Source organism: Saprolegnia diclina, assembly GCF_000281045.1.
Source record: "Saprolegnia diclina VS20 unplaced genomic scaffold supercont1.25, whole genome shotgun sequence".
Classification (NCBI taxonomy): Eukaryota; Oomycota; class Saprolegniomycetes; order Saprolegniales; family Saprolegniaceae; genus Saprolegnia; species Saprolegnia diclina.
Window position 1 is genome coordinate 499,327 of NW_008246092.1, and position 21,764 is coordinate 521,090.

Genomic DNA, 21,764 nt, shown 5'->3' on the forward strand with positions numbered 1-21,764 from the left:
TATTTGCACGTCTACGGCGTCTTGCGCAGCGTTGCGAGCTCGTCCTTGATGCTCTCGGCGGCGATCGTCGCGAGTTGCTTGCTAATGGCCTCGAGCAGCAGCTTCTACACATGTGCTTCGAAACCCTACGACACAAGGGCATGTAGGACCTTGATCTTGTCGTCAAAGCGGAGCGTGGCCTGGAAGACGTGGGCGTTGCGGCTGCACGTCTCGTCGAGGAGCTTGGTGTACACGAGCGTGAGCACCTCGCATAGCGAGACGACGAGCTCGCAATAGTCGAGCGGAAACGACTAGATGGAAATGAGGTAGTCGATACGAGGCTCGGCCGACGCACAATGTGGGGCGTGAGGAGGCGTCGATACGCAGGCTTTTGGTTCCACTTGCGCAGCGTTGGCCGGTGCGGCTCGCTGAGCTCCTTCTCACGCCCGCTTGCCTCGGTCGGGCGCTCATAGAGTGGGCCTTTGGGAGCGACCACAAGTTTCTACCACGTCGGTGACTGCAAGTGCGAGGACCAGACGCACTGACCATGTTTTGCAAAGTCGACGGCAAGAAGAAGAAGTCGAGTTCTTCCATGAGCTGGCAGCCTTCCAGCGCAAGATGCGACGGGTTGGTCATCTCGAGCAGCTTCCCGAGGCTCAGGCCCATGTAATAGAGCTGATGGCACCTAATGCGCTATGTGACGTTTCACGCCCATTCATCGCCGCGAGGTACCTGCGCTGGAGCGCTTCCGGCGTCAGCACGCTCTTGAGGTTGAGCTGCTCTTCGCGCACGAGGGCTACGTTGAGCTACGCAGCGAACGAAGTTGAGCCATCGCCCTGTCGTGTCGCTCCGTACAAAGTAGCTGCGCCGCGGGTCCATGTGCAGCGCCTTGAGGTACGCAAAGTCATTGCGCCGGAGCGTGACGAGGTCCTCGAGCAGCTTCTGCCGCTGCTGCGTCGCCAGGCGCGTGAGCTCTTCGACGTCCGAGCTGCTGCCGGTCGGGCTCCGAACAACGTCCATCGTCGTCTGTGCAACCGGCGAGCCGGATATTTTTGTCGTATCCGGCACTTGCGATCTTTTTTTCGCAATCCCTTGTAGTCGGATCGATCCTTGCTATCCGATCCTCCAGCAGGATACTCGATATCGCGAGCAGATCGTATCCAAGTATATTAGTAGAGCGTTTAGTCGTCGTGCATTGGGAACGCGTGCACCTCGGGCCACCGCGGCTGCATGCGGCAGAACCAATAGATAAGGGTGAGGCAGCTCAACGTTGAGATGCTGACGCCGACACCAAAGTTCTTGGTATACTGCAGCCAGCTCAGAAAGGCGATCGTGAGCAGGACGAGCACGATACCTACAGCAACATGCTTTCGTACGGTGCGACGAGGGATCGCTCGAGCGTCGTACCCGTGCGGAAGAGAGTGAAGGCCATGTGCCAATCTTTCTCGCAACGCAGCAGCCACCACTGCGTGAATGGCGACACGACGTCGAGGTGCTCGATCTTGACGGCGCGCAGCTGGTCCTCGAGGTCCTCGGTCGCATACCTATTTGCATGATAGGCTTGGTGCGTCTCTTTGGCGTACCTCGCGACAGCGATCTGGATGAGGACGACGATGATCATGCACATGATCATGCACAAGACGCCCAAGGCCGCGGACGAGCCCTGCAAGGCGACAATGATCGGGTTGCCGTTTTTGGGAATCTGCGACTCGACGTACGCGACGCGCGCAAAGTACGCGACGACGATCGAGATCTGCGAGATGTGCAAAAGCTGCTCCGTGCGAATGTCGATGAGGCAGCGCTCGTTCGCGAGCTTCTCGAGCCGGCGGACGCGCTCAATGTCTTGGAGCCGCCACGCGTGGCGCCGGCGGATGTCGTCTTCGCGCCACTGCTGGCGCTGGCGCACGTACTCGACGTCGTCGAGCCGCCACATCTTGAAGTTTTGCACGTCGTACGAACCCATGAGCGCGCTCACGACCGAGTCGACTGTCGAGAGCCCTTGCGCCTTGCCGCTATACATGCTGCAGCAGCGACGAGTACCAGGTACGACGAGCTCTGCAGGCGGCGGGCCGTGCCAGGTGCTTGGGTGTGTAATCAACTACAACCCTTGCGACAGAGCTTCTTTGGCTGAAAACACACAACTGGACTCGCGACCCTCCAGCACATGCAGGTACAACCCGAGGTACAACGGTCCAGGCTCCTTGGTACGCGCGCTGAAGACGACAGACAACGCGTGCGTGTTTCTAGACCATTACGCTAGTGCGCTCGGCGTGGCGACGCGGCCGTGACGGTGATGTCAATGGGCCCGTGCACCTCGATGGCCGGCAGCTTCATCAGGTAGCGCCATCGGCTCAGAATGCGGAACTGCCAAATGAGAATGCCAATGGCCGCGACGATCGAGATGCTGATCGACGTCGTCTGGTACAAGTTGTACTGGACCCACGAGACGACGGCGAGCTCGATGAGGAAGAGTGTGACGCCTACATATCGACAAGACGATCGATAAGACGCTCCTGGGACTCTCTCTACCAGTGCGAAAGAGGAGGTAGCCGAGCGACCAGTCCGTCTCGCATTTCTTGAGCCACCAAATGTGGAACGGCGAGTCCATGTCGATCTCTTCGTCCTTGAGGATCCGAACGTCGTACTCGAGCTCATGGGCCGAGTAACGTGTGACAGCGAGCAGTAAAATCGCGCACATGATGAGCGAGATGACCATGCAGCAGATCTATGCGTTTGTCAGAACCTTGGAAGACGCATCAGTAGTCCTACCGTGAGGGCAGAGACGCAGCCATAGACTGCGAGCAGCGTCAAGTCAATGTCCTCGGGCACGTTGACGTTGATGATCGAGACGAGCGCAAAGCCGCCGAGGAGCGCGCCGAGCTCCGAGATAGCCGAGAGCTGCTCGGCGCGCGTATCTGCTTGGCGCCGTTCGTTCTCGAGCTTGGCCTAGCAGCAGCATCGTTCGCATCATCAGCTCCACGCATGTACGTGTCGACGGACCTGGATGCGGAGGCGGCGAATGTCTTCGATGCGCCACTCGTTCTCGCGGCGAAGGTCGTCCTGGCGCCACTGCAGCTCCTGGCTGCGCTGGGTCATGTCCTCGTCGCGCCACGCCTTGGCGTTGCGCTGGTCATAGGACCCGATGAGGTTCTCCATGATGGACTCCATGCTCTCGTCGCGTGCTGCTAGCCAGATGGAAACTACCTCTCGGATGCGGATACATGTAATAGAAAGCGCAGATTCAAAGTTCCTTAGTAAAACCAAGAGTCGCATGTCGAATTTTTACTCCACACGGTTGCTCACGCAAGTCGCGATTTCCATTTCGCCCACGCAGCAGCACCAAGATGAACGCGGTCGTCGGCGCCATGATGGGGTCCTACGACCTCCAGAACGCGCAGCGCTGGCGCACCGAGGACATGGAGCACCGCAAGCAAGAGATCCAGTGGCGCGAAGACGACGTGAAGCGGCAGCATGCGTGGCGGCTCGAAGACATTGAACGCGAGCGCCGCCTCCAGAAGCTCGAGAACGAGCGCCGGGTCACAGACGCACGCAGCGAGCAGCTCTCGGCGGTCTCGAACCTCTCGGCGCTCCTCGGCGGCTTCGCCATGGTGGCCAACGTCGAAATCAACTTGCCCGATGATGTAGCATGGAGCGTCATGTTCCTCTACGGCACTGTGAGTGCCAGCGTCATCTTGTGCATGCTTTGCTGCATGCTCATGTGCACGCTCCTCCTCCTCGCGATTACGCGGTACCTCCTTTCCTTTTCATTGCCTTGGTCAAGCTCATGGCGTGTAGGTACGCGTCGCTGGATCTCGAAAACGACCTGCGGCTCCTCGATTTCGAGCAGCTTGACGTCGAGTCGCCGTTCTACGTCTGGTGGCTCAAGCGCTGCGAGAAGGACTGGCAGCTTGCATATGGCTTCTTCCGTGTCGGTTCGTCCTTCGCTTGTGAAGATATCTCGGTGAAAGGCTTGGCCTCGTAGGTATATTTCTGTTCCTGTGGACGGTCGCGCTCGTGGGCTGGGTCCAGTTTGAGCGGACGATCTACGCTGGCATTGGCATGTCGACCATCTCGTTCCTCTCGTTTGTGTTTTGGCAAGTGCGGATGGAGAGCAAGTGGCGCTACCTCCTTGAGTCCCCGGAGGGCGCGAGCGTCCCACCTTCGTACCAGCAAGTGTCGGACGAAGAGGCGCGGCTCCGGACGCGGTCGCTCACGGAGCTCTTTGAGCGCGTCTTCACGACACGCAACAACACCAGTGGTCGCACCACGGAGCCCGACGACCGACGCACAACCCGATACGGCGCGTACGTCCCTGCATCATCTCCCTCCCGAGACCCCACGTCGGTCGCACGCTGACCGACGCCTTGTCCGTCGCTCCGTAGGCTCACGACCCCTCGGCCGTCCCAAGACGCCGCCAGCGAGGCCCGTCGGCGGGTGTAGCCATACAACTGACAACACAAAGATGCCACGTCTTATTTGGAGGATACGATGTCATTGCCGACGAGGCGTCTACAGGTCCTTGGGCGCGAGCAGGTCAAAGTAGAGCTCGACGCCGTACTATATGCATGGTATCTGGTGAGCAGCGGACACGAGACATGGTCGTACCGTGTTGAGGAGCGTCTTGGTCGGCTTCTTGTTCTCGTCGAGCTTGGGGAGACGCTTCGCTTCCTTGCCGTGCTCAAAGAGGATCATGGTCGGGAGCTGGATCGTCGACGTTGCGTTCGTGTCGATCGAGAACTCTCTCGCGAGGCTCGGGTGCTTGTCGACGTCGACGCGGCCAAACTTGAGCTCGTCGCTCGCGTGCCTAAGATTCTTATTGCTACGTCCGTGGAGACGAGGAGGCGTACGTAAGCGACAATTGCGCGTACATGGCGTCTTGGTGCAAGCAGTCTTCGCACCAATCAGCGTAAAAGTACACGATCCATTTGGTCTTCTTGTCGGCGCGGAGGCGGCGCTCGAACGAGTCGGCGCTCAAGTCGACAATCTCATCCGGACCTTGGTACTTGGGGTACGGCAAGAGCACAAAGGCCACTACACGCACGCCCATATGCTGCTACGTTCAGGTCATCGTCGTCGTACCGAGCCACGCGACGAGGTAGTAGACAAAGAGCGTCGTGTCGAGCATGTAGAAGAGGCATGCGACGCCGCCTTTCCCGTACAGAAAGGCCATCGAGATGATCGCATCGATCGTCGACTTGTTCGGGTAGTTGATGATCGTAAAGCCAACGAGGAAGACGAACATTTGCTGCTCCTACGCCACGGGATGCATGGTCAGCCGCGGTCGCCATGCGGTCGACGTACCCGCGTCATGCCGAGGTAGTCCTCGACGTCGACGATGCTGTCGCTTTCGTAGCCCATGTAGCGGGCGCCAAAGTAGCTGCCGATCAAGGCTGTGTTGACGAGGAAGTACGGGTGCAGGAAGCGCGTTACGCCCATGTTGTCTCGCTGGCCGTCAAAATGGTTTGTGCCAAGGACGCTGCGTTTAACCCACCTCGCCGAGCCTTTTACCCCACGTTAAATGCAAGGACGCCGCAGCATCAGCCTTGCTCGAAGCAAGAATGGTCATGCAGGCACCAAGCGAAATGAGCATGCGTAGACCGCGGTGGCGCGGTGGATGGGCACCTCGCCTCGCTGCGTCGATCCTGGCGACGTAATACCACAGTGGCTTCGACGCGTAAAAACCAACACCAAGACGTCAAACTCCGGTTGAACATTCTGTTGTCCCGCAAAACACGCGTTATACTAGCGACGAGCACGATATCGCGTGTATATTAACGCAGTGGGAATGCCATGGTGTAGCGTGCGGGCGTCGTGGAGGGTGGTGGGGTGGCGATGTCCGGGACGACGACGGCGACGGTGGGGCTTGCCATTTGTTGCACACCGATTGGTTAAAAAGATCGCCATTCTAGTGTTCGATTGGCCTTTTTGCGTGTTACGACGTCACTTGTCAATACTATCCGCACGATGGCGACGGAGGCGGGCGCGATCCACCCGCTCGCGATCGCCGTGGGCGTCCTGCTCCTCGTGCTGCTCCTCGTCCTCGTCTCGGCGTCGTCGCACCAGCGCGAGAAGCTCCAGTACATGGCGAAGAAAGCCTTCCGGAAGAAGCGCTCCGAGCCGCAGGCCGGCGCGCACGAGAGCTCGTCCGTTGTCGGCGCGCTGCCGTCGTTCGCCAAGGCTGCTGCCGAGACGGGCAATGCGCGCATGCTCCAGCGCTGGGTCTCGTCCCATGGCGCCGACATCAATGCGCGCAGCAGCGAGAACCTCACCGCGCTGCACTACTCGGCACGGGGCGGCCACACCGAATGCATGAGGTACGCACGATCTGCAATCGTCCTTTTCCTATCGCGTCGACTAGAATACTTTTGGAAGCCGGCGTCCACGTCAATGTCGAAGACGAACGCCACGTGACGCCGTTGCACATGGCGGCCGTCGGCGGCTACGGCCTCGGTGTCAAACTGCTCTTGGACTACAAGGCGGATCCGTTTGTCGAAGACGCCAACCACAACACCGCGCTGACGGTCGCTGAAGCCGGTGGCAACGTGGGCTGCGCGCGCCTCCTGCAGCGTGCGATGGCCAAGGCCGCGGCCGCCGATGGCACCGACGCGTCCAACCTCACGCTTCGTGGCGGCGCCCTCGACTCGCAGGTTTAACTGCTCGTTCCCTTTTGCCCCCTTGAATGTACTTGTGTGCACTCGATATCCTGTCGCCGACTCGTACCAAGGAAGATGCACTGAAAGATGTTATGTTGGTGAAGGCAAATAAATCATAGCTTAGGCCGCGGCGTCGGCGCGGCAGGGAAGACAAATGTACTGTTTGACGCTGGGCGACGTCCGCGCAATGCCGCACGGCCGGCAGAGCATCATGCGGCACGTGGCGCAGACCCGGCGCTTGCGGAAGAGACCAAACTTTTTGCGGCACCCGTGGCAGCGCGCCTCCTTGGCCTCCGAGTCGCGCAGGCTCGTGACCGACGCCATCGCCGACGATGCGTGCGACGCCGTCAGCTGCGCGTTGCTGCTCGCGTTGCTTTGGCTCAAGCGCGGCGTGTCCATGTCACTTTCGTTCTCGGTACTACTGCACGACACGTCCGAGTTGGCCTTCCGTCGACGCAGCTATAACATAGCATCATCAATATCAACATCAACTAGCGAATAGACATGCATCTAGTTGTCGTACCTCTGTGGTCGGTGGCGGCGGCGACGTCGATGGCAGCCGGCGAAGGTGGTGGCGCGCGTCCGGCGCGAGCCCGAGGTAGCTGCGCACGACGAGCAAGACAAGGTGGATGCCGAGGAGCAAGCACGCTATCCTGGCCGTCGTCGCAACCACCGTGTCGACGCGTATCCTGAGCGAGTGCACGGTCGCGGCCGCCAACTCCGACCAGTTCATGCACGACGAGGACGGCGCTGCAACCGCATACACGAATTCGGACGGCACCTGACCTGGCGTGCGCACGTGGAGGCGGTACGTGTACTCGCGGCTGTTGTCAATCTTGGTGTCGTTGAAGTAGAGCAGCGGCGACGCCGCCTCCTCGACCGAGAGCGCGGTCCACTTCCAATTGAGTGCGCGGTCGGGCCGACGCTGCACACGCATGATGAGCGTCGTGTGAAGCATGCATGCCTGCGTCCTACCTCAAGCGCGTAGAGGTGGCCGGCGTCGGGCAGCGGGACCCAGTCGAGCGTGATGCTTGCGCACGTGCGCGTCGCGCGGAGCTCGGGCGTGGCCACGTTGGACACTAATGAGCCCATGGGTTGCTGCTCGTCGAGCTCTTGGGATTGCGTACCTGCGAGATAGTCCTTGGCCGACTCGATCCAGGCGGCGAGGCCGCTTGTCGTCGCGGTGGCTGGCGCCAGCAAGAGCAGCGTGGTCGAGGTCACTAGCGCAGTCGTGCGTCGCCGAGATGGCATTTCGAGAGTGGCGGCGACTGACCTCTGTCCACTTGTATTATAATATTTTCGCGCGACCATGGTCTGTATGGATCGCGATGTAATTTTATTGCACACGGTGGAGTGCTTTTTTTTACCAAGGACGTGCTTTTTTACCAGATGAAGAATCTTTCCTACAAATACCAAGAGGTCGAGGCAGATGGTATTTTATTTCGTTTCGCATAATCTCGATCGCCTTCAACAACACCGAGCCGCGTCTTCTCTTATCCTTGACGTCACTCACGCGGTAAGCATGGGTCATGTGCCTGTTGACGCGATGGGGTATAAGTATCGTCCGTGTGTACACTCAGCATTCGCCTGGACGCCAACTCGGATCACCGACTAAAGTTGACTGTCCTCACGCCTGTCGACTGAGACGCCGTACCGTACTCTTCGGAGGAAGAGAACGCCATCCTGGGTTGCTGTCGTCGGACAGTCGCTTGCCACTGCTGCAGAAAGGTGTGGTGGGCAGCCGGCCTCGTCGTTCGACATCAACGCACTCGGAACTGGCCTTCTTCGCGTGGCGTCGTCGCGTGCGTGCCACGTCAGTGCGATATGCGTTCCAGGTCATCCGAACTTGACGCGAAACGAACTTATTGTTTGAGAATTATGAAAGCCAGATCGGGAGCAGATCGGGAGGTTCTTGCTGCGGAAGCATAACTTTGTACCGAAACGGCAAACTTGTCGAAAAAAGTCGTCGATCGTCGTGCCGATCCAGATCTGAAAACGAGTCTGGTATCCACGCCATCCCTAAAAGTGTTCCATTGACAACACGCAACGGCATTGACAACCCCATCAGGCTGTCGGATGCAAATGAGAGTGCACACATCGGCCAGGCCTACCCTTATCGAAGTATTCGTTCGTCTCGAACTTAAACCTTAATCCAAGACGACACTCCACACCGTGGGTGACAGACCACCCGAGGTACACACACGCCTGAAGCGTTCCAGCGCATTACGGCAGCGACGCCGCACTGGATGTGACCTACGAGTTTTATTCGCACATGCTGACTGAAGGCTTGAGACCGTGCACGAACACAATGGTGGCCATCACGGGCACTGCATGTGTCGATGCCCCTCAGCATGGTCAGCTGTCAGCTCTGGAGCGAAATGGCGCGAAAATTTAACCAGGCGGACTCGTATTGTTGAACTTCAAATTCAGAGCATGTTTGCTCTTCCTTCTGCCGCCAATGTGCCGTGTTGGCGCGAGGAAGCGAGGTCAAGGTCCAGAGCCTCGTGCTCGTGCGGTGCTGACGGCGCATTCTGTTCGGAAAGCTCTCGCTATCACCCAGTGGTCGATGTTGAAGGCCGTGCATCGTACAATACAATAGTTTAGGTAGTATACAAATATCCAGTCTGTGCCGAATATTATTATCGAGGCTGGGCCAGGCGTCGATATTATTCTGCAGTATATTGATATGGACGTATTAGGATGATTACAATCCCATGGCAGGTGTCTTTTTTTTTAATTGTCGGCGGCGGTGTCTTTAAATCCTTCTTATTCTTCAAAGCGGGTCGCCGTTCGAAATTATGCAAGTTTCTCAGGGGACGCCGGCTAGCTACGGCACGATGAACCTCACGCCCGGCTCGCTGACGTCGACGCCGTCGGTCCGCATCAAGAAGGGCGGCCGCATGCTCTCGCTGACCAACATGATCCGCCAGAGCAGCCAGCGCAAGGTCTTCAACCCGTTCTTGTACCAGACGCCCAAGCTCACCAACTACGAGTGCGTCAAGATCTTGGTCATGTGCATCTTGCTCGTACCGCTCATTCGCATCGCGCTCGTCATCGTGCTTGGCGTGCCGATCCTCGTGCTTGCCTTTCTCGGCACGATCGGCCACAAGCGCCTCGACGAGGACGGCCACGAACGCCCGCTCGCCAAGTGGCGCCGCGCGCTGGTCTACCCGATCCGCGGCCTCCTCCGCCTCCTCCTCTTCGTGCTTGGTTTCTACTGGATTGACGTCAAGTACCCGGCCGCGAAGCGCGATATGGACAAGACGCAGCTCATCATTTGCAACCACATTTCATTCATCGATGGCATCTTCATGGCAGCCCATTGCTTCCCGAGGTAAAAGCCTTACGTGCATGGCCATGCATGCTCATACTCGCGATGCTAGTGTTGCGATCCGCAGCGACATGGCCGACATCCCGCTCGTCGGCAACGTCATTCGCGCGCTCGACCCGGTCTTGATTGAACGGTACTGCCGTGTCCATGCAACCACGTCTGGTCTCACATAAACGCGACGCAGGAAGACGGCCGCAGGGCGCAAGAAGGCGTTCGATGACATCCGCAACCACATGATCGACGAGGACTTCCCGCCGCTGCTCATCTTCCCGGAAGGCACGACATCGAGCCAGGACTACTTGACCAAGTTCAAGCGCGGTGCGTTCGTCGCCGGTCTGCCCGTGCAGCCAGGTCCTTCGTCTTCGCAATTCCTCTTGCTTGTGTTGCTTACATATCTCGCCTAGTCATCTTGCAGTACCCGTACAAGCACTTTGACATTAGCTGGCCGCCGTCGGTCTCGGCCGGTACGTCATCTCCCGAAACACACATACCGACATGTGGATGCTAGCGTACCTCCTCTTCCGCATGCTGTGCCAAGTGCACATGTCGATGCAAGTGACGTACCTTGAGCCGTATTCGCCGTCGCCCGAAGAGCAAGCGTCGCCCGATGTATATGCAGAGAACGTCCGTCAGTACATGGCGCAGGCCATGGGCGCCAAGTGCACCAACCACACGTTCGAGGACGTCCGCTTGCTCTGCCAGGTCGGCGAGTACGCCGAGAAGCACGTCGTCAACCACACGACGATGGGCGAGATCTACCACTTGACGCAAATGTCGGTCGAGGAAATTGAGGGTCTCGTGCGCCGGTTCGCGGCGACCGACAAGAACGGCGACGGCCAAATCAGCTTGGAGGAGCTGCAAGCGCTCTTTGACGAAGACCCGGACTTTATCAAGCGGCTCTTCGACTTGCTCGACCAAGACGACAATGGCTCGATCGACTTTCGGGAGCTCTGCCTCGGCCTCTCGACGCTCAACGCCGAGCCCAACACACCAGACCCGATGAACGTTGTGAACCTCACGCGCTTTGCCTTCAAGCTCTACGACTCGGATGGCAACGGTACGCATCATCCGAACGAAGTGTCTGATGGATCGTATGTGTAGGCAAGCTCTCGCGGATGGAGATCACGCACATGCTCAAGCTCACGCGGTCGCTCTCGGGGCTGCCCGACAAGGCTGTCGACGACCTCGTCCAGTCCTTCGACACGGACGGCGACGGCCACATCTCGCTTGACGAGTTCCAGCGCATGGCGAAGGAGAACCCGGCCATCTTGGACGACGTCGTCGACCGCCTCTCGGCGCTGCAAACCCTCGACTCGGCCGCCGACCGTGCAATGTCGCGCGACCCGGCCGACCACGTCTAGAACCGAACTGTGTGTGAGCCATAGCCAAGACGACTGGAGCCCTTGGCCACCTTCATATATGGAACCGATGGAAAAGTGGTCGTCGGGGTGTTGCGTTCTTATTGCGTTGCCATCTATCTGGACTTCACCGCGCGGTACATTGGGCCGTTGAAAAACCTCGCGCCTAGCGTAGCATGCTGTCGCGTTAGCCTCACCGCGTCGGGCCGGGTCGGCGTCTCCCCCGAGCCACGTCGCCAGGCCTCCGGCCGCTCGGAGCTGCATCTTCGAGATTCGCCTTCTCTTCGAAAGATCGCAGCCGATGCGTAAAACGTCTCGGTAAAACGAGGTAAAATAGGGTAAAACAACCTACCGTTGCATACATTAAAAACACCCAAGTTTACACCGAACAACGCGATTTCGCCGGGTAGAACGCCTTGGATGCCAAAGGTCGCCCCGGATACTTGTTAACAAGACATTATGTCATGCTCTAGAGGTGCTTATGGTCGCGGAAACGTACGGGGATAGACATTCGCGTGCTGTCGCCAGCATAGAGTGGCGTGCAATTAGTCGAGTGAGCACCTCGCGCTTTTACGCCGAACGTTCAGCGGAAGAACGGCGGTGACCATCACTTGTCATCGCCATTTTAACCAATCAGCGACGGCGAATTTGTCGAAGAGTACGCCGACTTGCAGCGAAGCCGAGCCCCCATTGACGCAAATTCTCTACCGCCTGCCATGATGCTCTCGTCCCCGCGCTCCGTGAGCGACGTCTCGATCGTCGACGAAGAAGACTACGACGGGCTCTCGTCCGACTGCTTCTCCGAGACGGGCTCGGAAGGCCCGATCGGGCCGCTCGTGGACCTCGCGCCGCTCGGCGCGCCCTCGATGCACGAGCGCAAGGAAATCCTCAAGCAGTATGGCCGCGTCAACATCGCCCGCGAGCGCATGATTGCCGCGCACTTGATTGGGTCTGCGCAGCGCCAAATGGTACCGCCGTACTTGGCGTCCAAGCCGCCGCCGATCGGCCGCCGGACGCAGAACCGGTAGCCGCCGCCATCGCTGCGTCGAGAGGCGTACATCTCAACGCGATGACGTAGGTACTTTAACGACCACCACTTTGGCAACCGCGCTGCCACCGCGTCGCTGGACGAGCTCATGGAGCACATGGCGATTTCGGTCGAATGGAAGTACGTTGCAGTCGCAGCGTGTAGCCAGAGAGGCTTATGCGGTGCGTAGGAGCAACTTTCAAAAGTTGGCGCAGCCCGAGAACGAAGCAATTGCGGATGCATTCCGGTCCGTCAAGGAGCCGGCCCACGCGCGCTCCAACAGCAACCAAAACCAAACGCACCGCGCGCGCCGCCAGGACGCCTGGCGCGGTACGCTTCCGCGGTGACGCCCGCGCGTCAACGGATTGCGTAGAGGCCGACGACATGTTTACGCGCATTGATCGCCGCGCGCGCTCGGTCCTCGCAGCGTCGTTTGACGCGATGCACATCTACATCCAGGCGATTGAAGACGTTGTTGTGCACTTTGTCAAGGTACCCACACAACTTGTGCGGACTCAATAACCCTACCCACGCGGTGTAGTGGAACGAAGTCGTGTCGACGGTCGAGCTGGACCCGGTCCTCGCCAACATGCTCTCGGGCCCGATGCGCGTCATTGAGACGACGCCGCTCGTGCGCGAGACCAAGGCCGGCGGCTCGCGGACGCGCCCTGCCAAGCACAAGGACACGGTGCTCGTCTTGCCGCTTCTCGAGTCGTCGTACCACCGCTTGCTCATCCACGCCGTGTGCCAGTTTTACGGCCTCGACTCCAAGAGCCACTTTGACAAGACGGCCAAAGCCAAGATCATGCGAATTCGCCGGCCGACGCGCCGACAGCACCATGCGGGCATCGCCGTCTCGCTCTGCGCGTTCCTCTTCCACACGTTGTACGACCACGTGCCCGAAGACGACGTCGACGCGGCCGCCGTCGTTGAAGAAGAAGGCGCAAGCAACCAAGACGAGGCGCCTCTCGACGACAACCAGAGCGACTGCAGCGACGATAGCTACTGCGTCGTGGCCGCCGACGACGCGCTCGAGGCCGTCGCGCACGCATGAGAGGCCCATGTCCTGTATATTACGTGTGCAGCGTACGACAACAAAAGATTGAGCGCATTTATGAGGTGTTCTCTTACTCTTACGTAAATACATATACTGTAGCACTCAATGCTACGTGTGGGTGTAGCTGCAACACCCACACGTTGCGTTCCGCAGAGGCCTCCAGACAGAAGGTGCAAGCCGAAGCTGTTGCCACACCATAAACAGCAGGGCGATGACACGACCACACCGCAATCAACGAGCGAATCGGACCAGGGGGAAGCGAGTGTTCACGTTGGTCATCGAAGAGCTAGAACAATATCAGTACTAGTACATTGAAGCTGGAGCGGCGTCTCCTTCCCTAACCCCTGGCGAACAAGCGGCGTCCCACGGAGCTATTGCGTCCTTTCCAGGGTCTTGTGAGTGATGGTAGCGCCGTTGGGGGCCACAGCTGTGCATACGATCCGCTGGGACTGGCATCGTACTAGTACAAGCGAGTGGCGCTGGTTGGTGTGGGCAAGGATGGTCGCCAGCGACCTTCATTCATGCACCCAGCACCTGCACTCACGCGCATCAACGCTGCTTGTGGCCACACAACGCTCACTTTCCATTTTGCCTTCCAGCAGCATGAGCAGCTTTGCCGACGCCGCCAAGCAACTCGCGTCGATGACGACGACGGCCAACGGCGCGCTCTCGCACGCATCAACCTCGAGTTCGCGCGTCGACTTGTTCTCGGGTGTGCTCCGGGGCACGGAAGAGGCGCGCATCCAGGCGCTTCTCGCCGCGTCCTACAAGGAAGATGCGCTGCACACGCTCAAGATCGTCGCCTACTTGCGCGACGTTCGCGGCGGCAAGGGCGAGCGCCAAGCCGCGCGTTTGGCGCTGCACTGGCTCGCCAAGAACCACCCGAACGTGCTCTCGCACAACCTCAAGCACTATGTCAGTGTGTATGGTCGGTTCGATGACCTTCTCGCCGTCATGGGCACGCCGTTGGAGGCGACGGCGCTTGGTATCTGGGCCGACCAGCTCCGCGACGACCTCGGAAACATCAAGGACGCGGACGAGAAGCAACCCGTGAGTCTATGCGCCAAGTGGGTGCCGTCCGAAAAGAAGGCAGCTGACAAGAAGACGCGCGTGCACGCCAAGCTGGCCAAAGTCATGGGGCTCTCGAGCGCGGACCTCCGCAAGACGTACCTCTCGCCGCTCCGGGCGCATCTGCAGCTCCTCGAGCGCCACATGTGTGCCAACGAGTGGGACAAGATCGACTTGAGTGCTGTCCCGAGTGTTGCCATGCACATCCACGGCAAGCCCAACCACGCATTCCAGCGCCATTTGCCAGAAACGTTTGCGACGTGGAAGGCCGGCTTGAAGACGGGCGAGACCAAGGTCAATGCGTCCGTGCTCTTCCCGCACCAAGTCGTGTCGCAGTACTTTGGCCCGTATGACGCCATGGCCACCGATCTCGACCCGCTCCTCGAGGCGCAGTGGGCGGCTATGGTCGATCACGCCAAAGACCTTGGCACGCTCAGCCGCACGGTTGTCATGTCGGACGTCTCGGGCTCCATGAATGGGCTGCCCATGATGGTGTCGCTCGCGCTCGGCATCCTCGTGTCGTCGCTGGCCGCCGATGAGTACAGAGACCTCGTCATGACGTTCGACTCGACGCCGACCTTCTTCCACGTGCAAGGCGACTCGCTCTTGGCCAAGGTGCAGTGCCTCGCGGCGGCGCCGTGGGGCGGCTCGACCAACTTTGTCGCAGCCCTCCGGCTCATCATCGCTCTCGGTCTCGACAAGCAGATTGCCCGTGAGAAGATGCCGCAAAAGCTTATTGTGATTTCCGACATGCAGTTTGACGAGGCCGACAACGCATTCGAGACCAACTACGACGTGCTCAAAGCCGAGTTTGCCGCCGCAGGCTACGACGTGCCGCAAGTCATCTTCTGGAACGTGAACGGCAGCACGACGGACTTTCCGACACTGAGCTCGGAGGCCAACGTGTCGCTCATCTCGGGCTACTCGCCGAGCGTCATGAAGGCGGCGCTCGCCGGCACAAGCACGAGTCCGCTCCAGACGATGCTCACAGCGATTTTGGACGCGCGCTACGATTTGATTACACTGCCGCGATCCGATGACGACGACGACGACATGGAGATTGTCTAGTGTTTGGATTTCATTCTATTTATATACACATTAACCGGATGGCGTGTCTGCTGTCTTTGAAAGTGATCGTAATTCGCGCGGAAAAAATGACCACTCGTGCCTTCTTCATGCTGGCGTGTATTCGTGTATGAAGGGTGTATATCATGGGTCTAATTTCAATACATCGTGGTGTCTAGACTGCAACCCGTGGATATGAAAACCTGAATATGACCGAAAGCCGAAAGCCGATTGGTTGTTGCCAGCGGGTTGTTGCGACTTGACAATTGACCGTCAAAACAAGGTCGCCTTGAGTTGCGCGTGCTATCGCCAACCCCAGCCATTGCCCGATTTACCCCTACGCTTGACCGTGATGGAGACGTCGTGGGTGGATGCCAACGGCCTCGCGCTACTCTCCGACGTTGGTCGCTCCATGAACTTGACCGGCCACGCCTACACCATGCTCCTCGACGCGGCGCAAGCCAAGCTCCTTGACTACCGCGACAAGGACCCTCTCGTGTACTCGGTCTCGCTGCTTGTCGCTGGCCTCATGGCCATCGTCGTCGGCTACATGGCACTTCGTTTTCGGCGCGCTGTGCTCGCATGTGTTGCGTACATCATTGTGCTCGGCGTCCTCTGCTTTATCACGGGGAGCGACCCGTTCGCACCTCTTGCCGTCCTCGCCGCTGTCAGTCTCGTCGCGGTCCTCGCGCGCTCGGAAAACCACTTGACGCATGTGCTGCTGCTTCCGTCAGCAGCGGTTTTCCGCGCCTTCTCCACATACTGCCTTGACGGTCTACACACCAGCGCGACGACTCTTCTCGACGTCGTTGCGGACGCCACAAGCCTCGACATGAGAATTCTTCTCATCGCCTTTGCACTCGGCAGCGCCGGCATCTACTGCTACAACGGTCGGTTCGCGGAGCGGATCAAGAGTGCGTTTGTCTTTGTCTCTCTCGCAGCCGTGCTCAGCGCGTGGCTCTCGGTCGTCTACGCGCTCGGTCTGGCGTGCCTCCTCACGTGGCTGCAGAGGTTTGACTGGGCTCTGCTGGCGATGATACTCTGCGCTGAGTTTGCATTCGTCGCCATGCCAACGACGCCCGTGGTCCTAGTGCTTCGCGATATCGGCGGCATCTACGTGCTCGCCGTTCCGGGGCGACGCCTCATGGTCAAGCTACTGACCATGGGCCTTGACGGTGTCGCTATGTTCGCTGGAGCGACCCCTTGCTGCGTCTTCCTTGCCAACCACATTGTCCCGGCGGTAACTGGATTCAAAATCCCCAACTCTGTCACGGGAGTTTTCTTCGGAATCGTCTTCATGCGCTTAACCAAGCAAGCTACCCCAGCCTCGCAGGAGCCGGCGGGAAATTGAGTTTAAACGGGTTATACTATAGACTACGATTGTTCCTCGATACTGTGCGTTCCATTCGACGCTGAGACCCGTCTTGTCGCTCCCAACATTGCGCCATGCAATACATGTACGGCCCAGAGCGCAGTCCTGTTGCGTCTTCTCATCGCAGCATGTAAGCTCTCCGTTCCCGCAACCCTAGCATCGAACGCAGTGGCAAATTATTTATTAACGCCGTAGCTAGGATAATAGTCGACCAATCGACTGAATCGTAGTCGTTGTAGTGTTGTCACAAATTAGTCGACAACCAAGCAGCACAACCGAGTGCCGAATCGTCAACATCTGTCGTATCCGGATAATCCACTCACAATCGGCGAGGCCAGTTTGCCTTTTGCACAACCGGAATGATGGCGTCCTGGCTCGTCGACGCCAACGGCCTTGCGTTCGTCTCGCACACCGAGAGGTCGATGAACCGCACCTTCACAGCCTACGACACCTGGCTCAACGACACGCGCACAGCGGTATTGGACCCGACCGAGAAACCGCTGCTGAGCTACCTCGCGACGCTCGCGCTCGCAGCTACCGCCGCCGTGCTGCTCGGGCGCTACGCGTATCGCTACAAACGCACGTTTGTGTTCTGCGCCATGTACATTGTCATCCTCGGCGCGCTGCCCGTGTGTCTTCCCGGCCTCGTCCAGGACGACGCGCCGTTCGCCGCCATGGCCGTCGGCCTCGCGCTGGCGGGCGCAGTTGCCTTTACAACCTCGATGCGTCTCTCGCTCATGGCTCTGTACGCGCCCGTGATGTACATGTTCTTTCGTTCGCTTATCGGCAAGTACATTGGATGGCTTCAAGCGTCGTCGACGACAATGCTCGCCATGTCGCCCGTCGATCTCGATGTGTGCGTTCCGCTTGGCGCCTTTGCGCTCCTTAGCGCGGGCATCTACAGCTACGACGGCCGATACAGCCTCGAGCTTGAGCGCACCTTTCTCTTTGGGTGCCTCGTCGCCTCGGCGACCGCTGCGCCGCTCACGGGGTCATTTTCCCTCTGGGCCATAGCGCTCGCCTGTGTCGTGGCGGTCGTCGGAACATATCTGCGCCAAATTGGCTGGGCCGTGCTCTGGTCTCTGCAATTGTACCAGCTGCTGGACATTGCGATCCCGAGTGTCCCCGTGCTCTTGATCTGCCGGGACGTTGCGTGTTTTGGCTTGATTGTGCCCGTGTTACGCCTCGTCATCACGACCAACGACGCGATCCACGGCCTCCTCAGCTACGTCATTACGTGCCTAGTGACGCCGGCGTGTGCGTGCTTCGTCATCGACGCTCTTGTCGCGCTTACTGGCTGGAAGGCGCTCGAGGCGCTGAAGCTTTGGGTCGCTCTCGGCGCCTACTATTACGTCATCATGCAGCCCGATTTTGCGGCCCCGAAGAACCCAGAGCGTCGCGAGGACGACAGCGATGCTATTGACGCGCCCACCTCCGATAGCATCGTCTAGTTCATCTCGCATTAAGTTATTCCTTTCGTGTCATTGTTGATGTTCCCGTTGTTGTCGCAGCATGACCAGATTGACTGTCTGTCGAAGGCGCGCAGAGCAACGTCGCGGTGCGAAGTCGACGGGGTGCCATAGAGCTGCGCTGCGACGAGCCAAGGGGAAAGCTACCCCGCGCCTGAGAATCATTTTGCACCCATCATGCTGTCCTTGGCCAGCTCCCTCGGCTCGATGAATGTGCCCGGCGAGGCCCTTCTTTGGACCAGCGACCCGCAGGTATTTACCGCAATTTGCGACTTCAGACGTGTAGTAGCGTTCTCAACAGCACGACCATCTATGGGCACGCGGTATCATCTGAGGTGGGCTCCTCCTTCGTCCAACTTGAACCTACGACGTGGCGCCATCTGGTTACGCTTTGACAGGACGATGCGCCTCCTCATTCTTGCTTTTGCACCATGGGTGTCGCCTCCAACCCGCTCCTCGCCGACTGGTCGTCGCAGCCCTTCTCGCTCCCGCCCTTTGAGGCCATTGAAGCGAGCCACTTTGAACCTGCGCTCGCGATCGCGCAAGTCGCGTTTCTCGACGAGCTCACGGCCATCGTCGAGAACCCGGATGCGCCATCGTTTGCCAACACGGTAGTCGCGTACGATCGATCGGGCCGCCTCTTTTACAGAGTCCTCGCCGTCTTCCAGAACCTCTCGGCGTCGTGCTCGACGCCCGAACTCCAAGGCGTCCAGCGCCAGCTCGCTGCGCCCCTCGCGTCCTTCTTTTCTCAAACCACGAACTTTCCCGGCCTCTTTAAGCGCATCGACGCCGTGTATGAGGCCCGCGATGCGTTTGGTGGCGAAGACCTCCGCCTCATCGAGCGCATTCACTTGGACTTTGTCCGGTCGGGCGCTCGCTTTGACACGACAATGCAGGCGCGCTACACGGAGGTGGTCGAGGCTCTTGCGACACTCATGACGACGTTCAACCAGAATCTCTTGACGGACGAGTCGGACTATACGATCGAGCTCTCGGAGGCCGAGATGGACGGCTGCACGCCCGACATCATGGCGTCTGCCAAGCAAAATGCGACCGACCGTGATTTGGGCGATGACGTCTATGTGGTGACGGTCGCCCGGTCGATGGTCGAACCATTCCTGTCGAGTGCCACCAACAGCGCCGCCCGCGAGAAGGTCTTCCGCGCCTTTACGTCCCGCGGCGAGCTCTCACCCGAGCGCGACAACAACCAAATCGCGACGCAGATCCTCAAGCTTCGCGTCGAGCAGGCCAAAGCCCACGGCTACAAGACGTTTGCCGACTACCAGACAAGCGACACGATGGCCAAGACGCCGGAAGCAGTCAGCGAACTCCTCAACCGCGTCTGGGACCTCGCCAAGGTCGCGGCCAACCGCGAGCGCGAAGCTCTCGAAGAGTACGCGGCCACGATCGGCGACAGCAGTGTCGTCGAGGCGTGGGACTGGCGCTACTACTCGGAGAAGGTCCGCCAGCTCCGGTATGATGTCGATGAAGCGACGGTCAAGCCGTACTTTAGCCTCGACCGCATGGTCGAAGCCGTCTTTGACGTGGCGTTCCACCTCTTTGGCCTGCGTTTTATCTTGCGTGAAGACATCAAGGCGTACCACCCGGACGTCAAGGTCTACGAGGTGCGCGAGACGACGGCCGATGACGAAGACAAGCTCGTGGCGATCTTCCTGCACGACAACTTTACTCGCAAGGGCAAGCGCAGTGGCGCGTGGATGAGCGCGTTCCGTACGCAGAGCCGCAACGTCGACGAGGACGGCACCAACGTCATTCCCGTCATCATCAACAACAACAACTTTGTCAAGGGCGAGCCGACGCTCCTGAGCTTCCGCAACTGCGTCACGCTCTTCCACGAGTTTGGCCACGGCTGCCACGGTATGCTCTCGGACGTCACGTACAACCGCCTCGCTGGCACCGCCGTTGCACAGGACTTTGTCGAGCTCCCGTCCAAGCTCATGGAACATTGGGTCTCGGAGCGCCAAGTGCTACAGAAGCACGCGCGCCACTACGCGACGGACGAGCCGATTCCCGACGAACTCCTCGACAAGATGATGGCAGCCGCGACCTTTGGCAAAGGCTTTGCGACGGCCGAGGGCGCTGTGTGTGCGCTCATGGACCAGACGCTGCACCAGCTCGACGACGTCGACTCCCTCGACTTGGCCGCCTTTGAGGCGACGGAGCTCGCCAACCTCGAGATGCCGCGCGGTATCGTCATGCGCCACCGGTTTTCGCAGTTTGCGCATTTGTTTAGCGGCGATGCGTATGCGGCCGCCTACTACGTGTACCTCTGGGCCGAAGTCCTAGACTCGGACGCATTTGACGCGTTCTTGGAGGCCGGCGACATCTTTGATGTCGCGACCGCCAAGCGCGTGCGCGAAACCATCTACTCGACGGGCAACTCGGTGCACCCAATGGACGCGTACCGGGCGTTCCGTGGCCGCCCGCCTGTGATCGAACCCATGCTCAAGAAGAAGGGACTGCTTTAGATTTTGGCGCGTAATCAGGTGGTGTAGCGTGATTGGTCAAAAAGGTGTCCATTGTGTCCAATCTGAATCAGAAGGGGTTGCAGTTGGCCGTGCGCGGCCGGGGGACATATCCAGGCATCGCTTTCTTTCGGGTTCCTCGGTCGGACGATTCATTTCTTAGCGTCGTGGTGCCCTTGGGTGCATGGCAGTCGTGCAAGCAGGGTCCATAGCTGCTTGTCTCGCTCGGTCACTCTGTCTCGATCAAGGTGTGGCCTGTCGATGCTTGCATCCTCGACGCAAAGATAGGAACCGCTGTGCTTCAACCATAGAACGTCCGTCGTCTGTTTGTGCTAAGAGTTACAGGTATCCAACCCACGATGCGTTGAGTTACTCGGAGGCGCCCTAAATAATGAGAGGAGAGGTTTCGAAGGGGCAAGTCGCAACGGGCGACAGCAAACGAGTGACTCGCGCGGTCTCAGATAGCATTGCTCCCCACTTTCCTGTGCGGCCACGATCAAAGCTTGTTGGCGTAGAGACATTTTGGAAGCGACGAGCAAAGGCGTCGCCGCTATGGTGAGTCATCCAACCAAAATGATGCGGGGAGTCCGATGCTCTCGTTATAGTGTGAAAGTGCATGGCTCTCCGCGTGCGCCCGGGAGCGCTCGCCATTTGCAAGAAAATTTTCGTTGGTGGGATTACGGCGGATTCCAGTAGGAAATGAAGCGGGGAGTCCGATGCTGTCGTTATAGTGCTCGAAATCGCTCTGCATCCTACCGAAATCGCGCAAAGCTCTTCTCCAAACTCGCGCTATATTTTCACACAATAATAGCCAATCAAATGAAAGCATCGGTTGTGAAAGTGCATGGCTCTCCGCGTGCGCCCGGGAGCGCTCGCCATTTGCAAGAAAATTTTCGTTG

The 21,764-nt window shown here is 59.0% G+C and overlaps 12 protein-coding genes across 13 annotated transcripts; 7 read left to right on the forward strand and 5 right to left on the reverse strand.

The window, feature by feature from the left end:
• Positions 1-11: 11 nt before the first annotated feature.
• SDRG_08417 (hypothetical protein) lies at positions 12-999 on the reverse strand (the record flags this gene model as incomplete). The annotated part of the gene is made up of 6 exons (XM_008614304.1): positions 12-104; positions 150-290; positions 335-481; positions 526-664; positions 712-785; positions 835-999. 6 exons carry the CDS (start codon positions 997-999, stop codon positions 12-14), a joined length of 759 nt encoding a protein of 252 aa, XP_008612526.1.
• A 121-nt stretch (positions 1,000-1,120) lies between these two features.
• SDRG_08418 (hypothetical protein) lies at positions 1,121-2,140 on the reverse strand. The gene is made up of 3 exons (XM_008614305.1): positions 1,563-2,140; positions 1,387-1,523; positions 1,121-1,333 (listed from the first exon to the last, which is right to left on the reverse strand). The coding sequence occupies exons 1-3, from the start codon at positions 1,997-1,999 to the stop codon at positions 1,161-1,163; spliced, it is 747 nt and encodes a 248-aa protein (XP_008612527.1). The 5' UTR covers positions 2,000-2,140; the 3' UTR covers positions 1,121-1,160.
• Positions 2,141-2,197: 57 nt separating this feature from the next.
• On the reverse strand, positions 2,198-3,179 carry SDRG_08419 (hypothetical protein). The gene is made up of 4 exons (XM_008614306.1): positions 2,980-3,179; positions 2,749-2,925; positions 2,509-2,704; positions 2,198-2,459 (listed from the first exon to the last, which is right to left on the reverse strand). Exons 1-4 carry the CDS (start codon positions 3,145-3,147, stop codon positions 2,236-2,238), a joined length of 765 nt encoding a protein of 254 aa, XP_008612528.1. The 5' UTR covers positions 3,148-3,179; the 3' UTR covers positions 2,198-2,235.
• Positions 3,180-3,264: 85 nt separating this feature from the next.
• On the forward strand, positions 3,265-4,561 carry SDRG_08420 (the record flags this gene model as incomplete). 2 transcript variants are annotated; one of them, XM_008614307.1, is made up of 4 exons in its annotated part: positions 3,324-3,727; positions 3,775-3,911; positions 3,962-4,283; positions 4,362-4,419. In XM_008614307.1, exons 1-4 carry the CDS (start codon positions 3,324-3,326, stop codon positions 4,417-4,419), a joined length of 921 nt encoding a protein of 306 aa, XP_008612529.1. The 2 variants fall into 2 exon arrangements, with proteins under 2 accessions (XP_008612530.1, XP_008612529.1); XM_008614308.1 differs by having other exon boundaries at positions 3,265-3,727; positions 3,962-4,561.
• On the reverse strand, positions 4,429-5,441 carry SDRG_08421 (hypothetical protein). The gene is made up of 5 exons (XM_008614309.1): positions 5,281-5,441; positions 5,059-5,230; positions 4,827-5,010; positions 4,585-4,783; positions 4,429-4,536 (listed from the first exon to the last, which is right to left on the reverse strand). The coding sequence occupies exons 1-5, from the start codon at positions 5,413-5,415 to the stop codon at positions 4,489-4,491; spliced, it is 738 nt and encodes a 245-aa protein (XP_008612531.1). The 5' UTR covers positions 5,416-5,441; the 3' UTR covers positions 4,429-4,488.
• A 462-nt stretch (positions 5,442-5,903) lies between these two features.
• Positions 5,904-6,680, forward strand: SDRG_08422 (hypothetical protein). The gene is made up of 2 exons (XM_008614310.1): positions 5,904-6,293; positions 6,338-6,680. Exons 1-2 carry the CDS (start codon positions 5,944-5,946, stop codon positions 6,630-6,632), a joined length of 645 nt encoding a protein of 214 aa, XP_008612532.1. The 5' UTR covers positions 5,904-5,943; the 3' UTR covers positions 6,633-6,680.
• SDRG_08423 (hypothetical protein) lies at positions 6,669-7,914 on the reverse strand. Its single transcript, XM_008614311.1, has 4 exons — positions 7,760-7,914; positions 7,608-7,711; positions 7,156-7,557; positions 6,669-7,091 (listed from the first exon to the last, which is right to left on the reverse strand). Exons 1-4 carry the CDS (start codon positions 7,881-7,883, stop codon positions 6,753-6,755), a joined length of 969 nt encoding a protein of 322 aa, XP_008612533.1. The 5' UTR covers positions 7,884-7,914; the 3' UTR covers positions 6,669-6,752.
• A 1,457-nt stretch (positions 7,915-9,371) lies between these two features.
• SDRG_08424 (hypothetical protein) lies at positions 9,372-11,717 on the forward strand. The gene is made up of 6 exons (XM_008614312.1): positions 9,372-9,966; positions 10,016-10,096; positions 10,148-10,314; positions 10,368-10,427; positions 10,472-11,020; positions 11,065-11,717. Exons 1-6 carry the CDS (start codon positions 9,431-9,433, stop codon positions 11,322-11,324), a joined length of 1,653 nt encoding a protein of 550 aa, XP_008612534.1. The 5' UTR covers positions 9,372-9,430; the 3' UTR covers positions 11,325-11,717.
• Positions 11,718-11,944: 227 nt separating this feature from the next.
• Positions 11,945-13,511, forward strand: SDRG_08425 (hypothetical protein). Its single transcript, XM_008614313.1, has 5 exons — positions 11,945-12,345; positions 12,400-12,489; positions 12,539-12,678; positions 12,722-12,840; positions 12,890-13,511. The coding sequence occupies exons 1-5, from the start codon at positions 12,038-12,040 to the stop codon at positions 13,400-13,402; spliced, it is 1,170 nt and encodes a 389-aa protein (XP_008612535.1). The 5' UTR covers positions 11,945-12,037; the 3' UTR covers positions 13,403-13,511.
• Positions 13,512-13,997: 486 nt separating this feature from the next.
• On the forward strand, positions 13,998-15,593 carry SDRG_08426 (hypothetical protein). The gene has a single exon (XM_008614314.1). It carries the CDS (start codon positions 14,009-14,011, stop codon positions 15,539-15,541), a length of 1,533 nt encoding a protein of 510 aa, XP_008612536.1. The 5' UTR covers positions 13,998-14,008; the 3' UTR covers positions 15,542-15,593.
• A 297-nt stretch (positions 15,594-15,890) lies between these two features.
• SDRG_08427 (hypothetical protein) lies at positions 15,891-18,394 on the forward strand (the record flags this gene model as incomplete). Its single annotated transcript, XM_008614315.1, has 2 exons — positions 15,891-16,778; positions 17,249-18,394. The coding sequence occupies 2 exons, from the start codon at positions 15,891-15,893 to the stop codon at positions 18,359-18,361; spliced, it is 2,001 nt and encodes a 666-aa protein (XP_008612537.1). The 3' UTR covers positions 18,362-18,394.
• A 416-nt stretch (positions 18,395-18,810) lies between these two features.
• Positions 18,811-20,935, forward strand: SDRG_08428 (hypothetical protein; the record flags this gene model as incomplete). Its single annotated transcript, XM_008614316.1, has 1 exon — positions 18,811-20,935. One exon carries the CDS (start codon positions 18,811-18,813, stop codon positions 20,866-20,868), a length of 2,058 nt encoding a protein of 685 aa, XP_008612538.1. The 3' UTR covers positions 20,869-20,935.
• Positions 20,936-21,764: the final 829 nt, after the last annotated feature.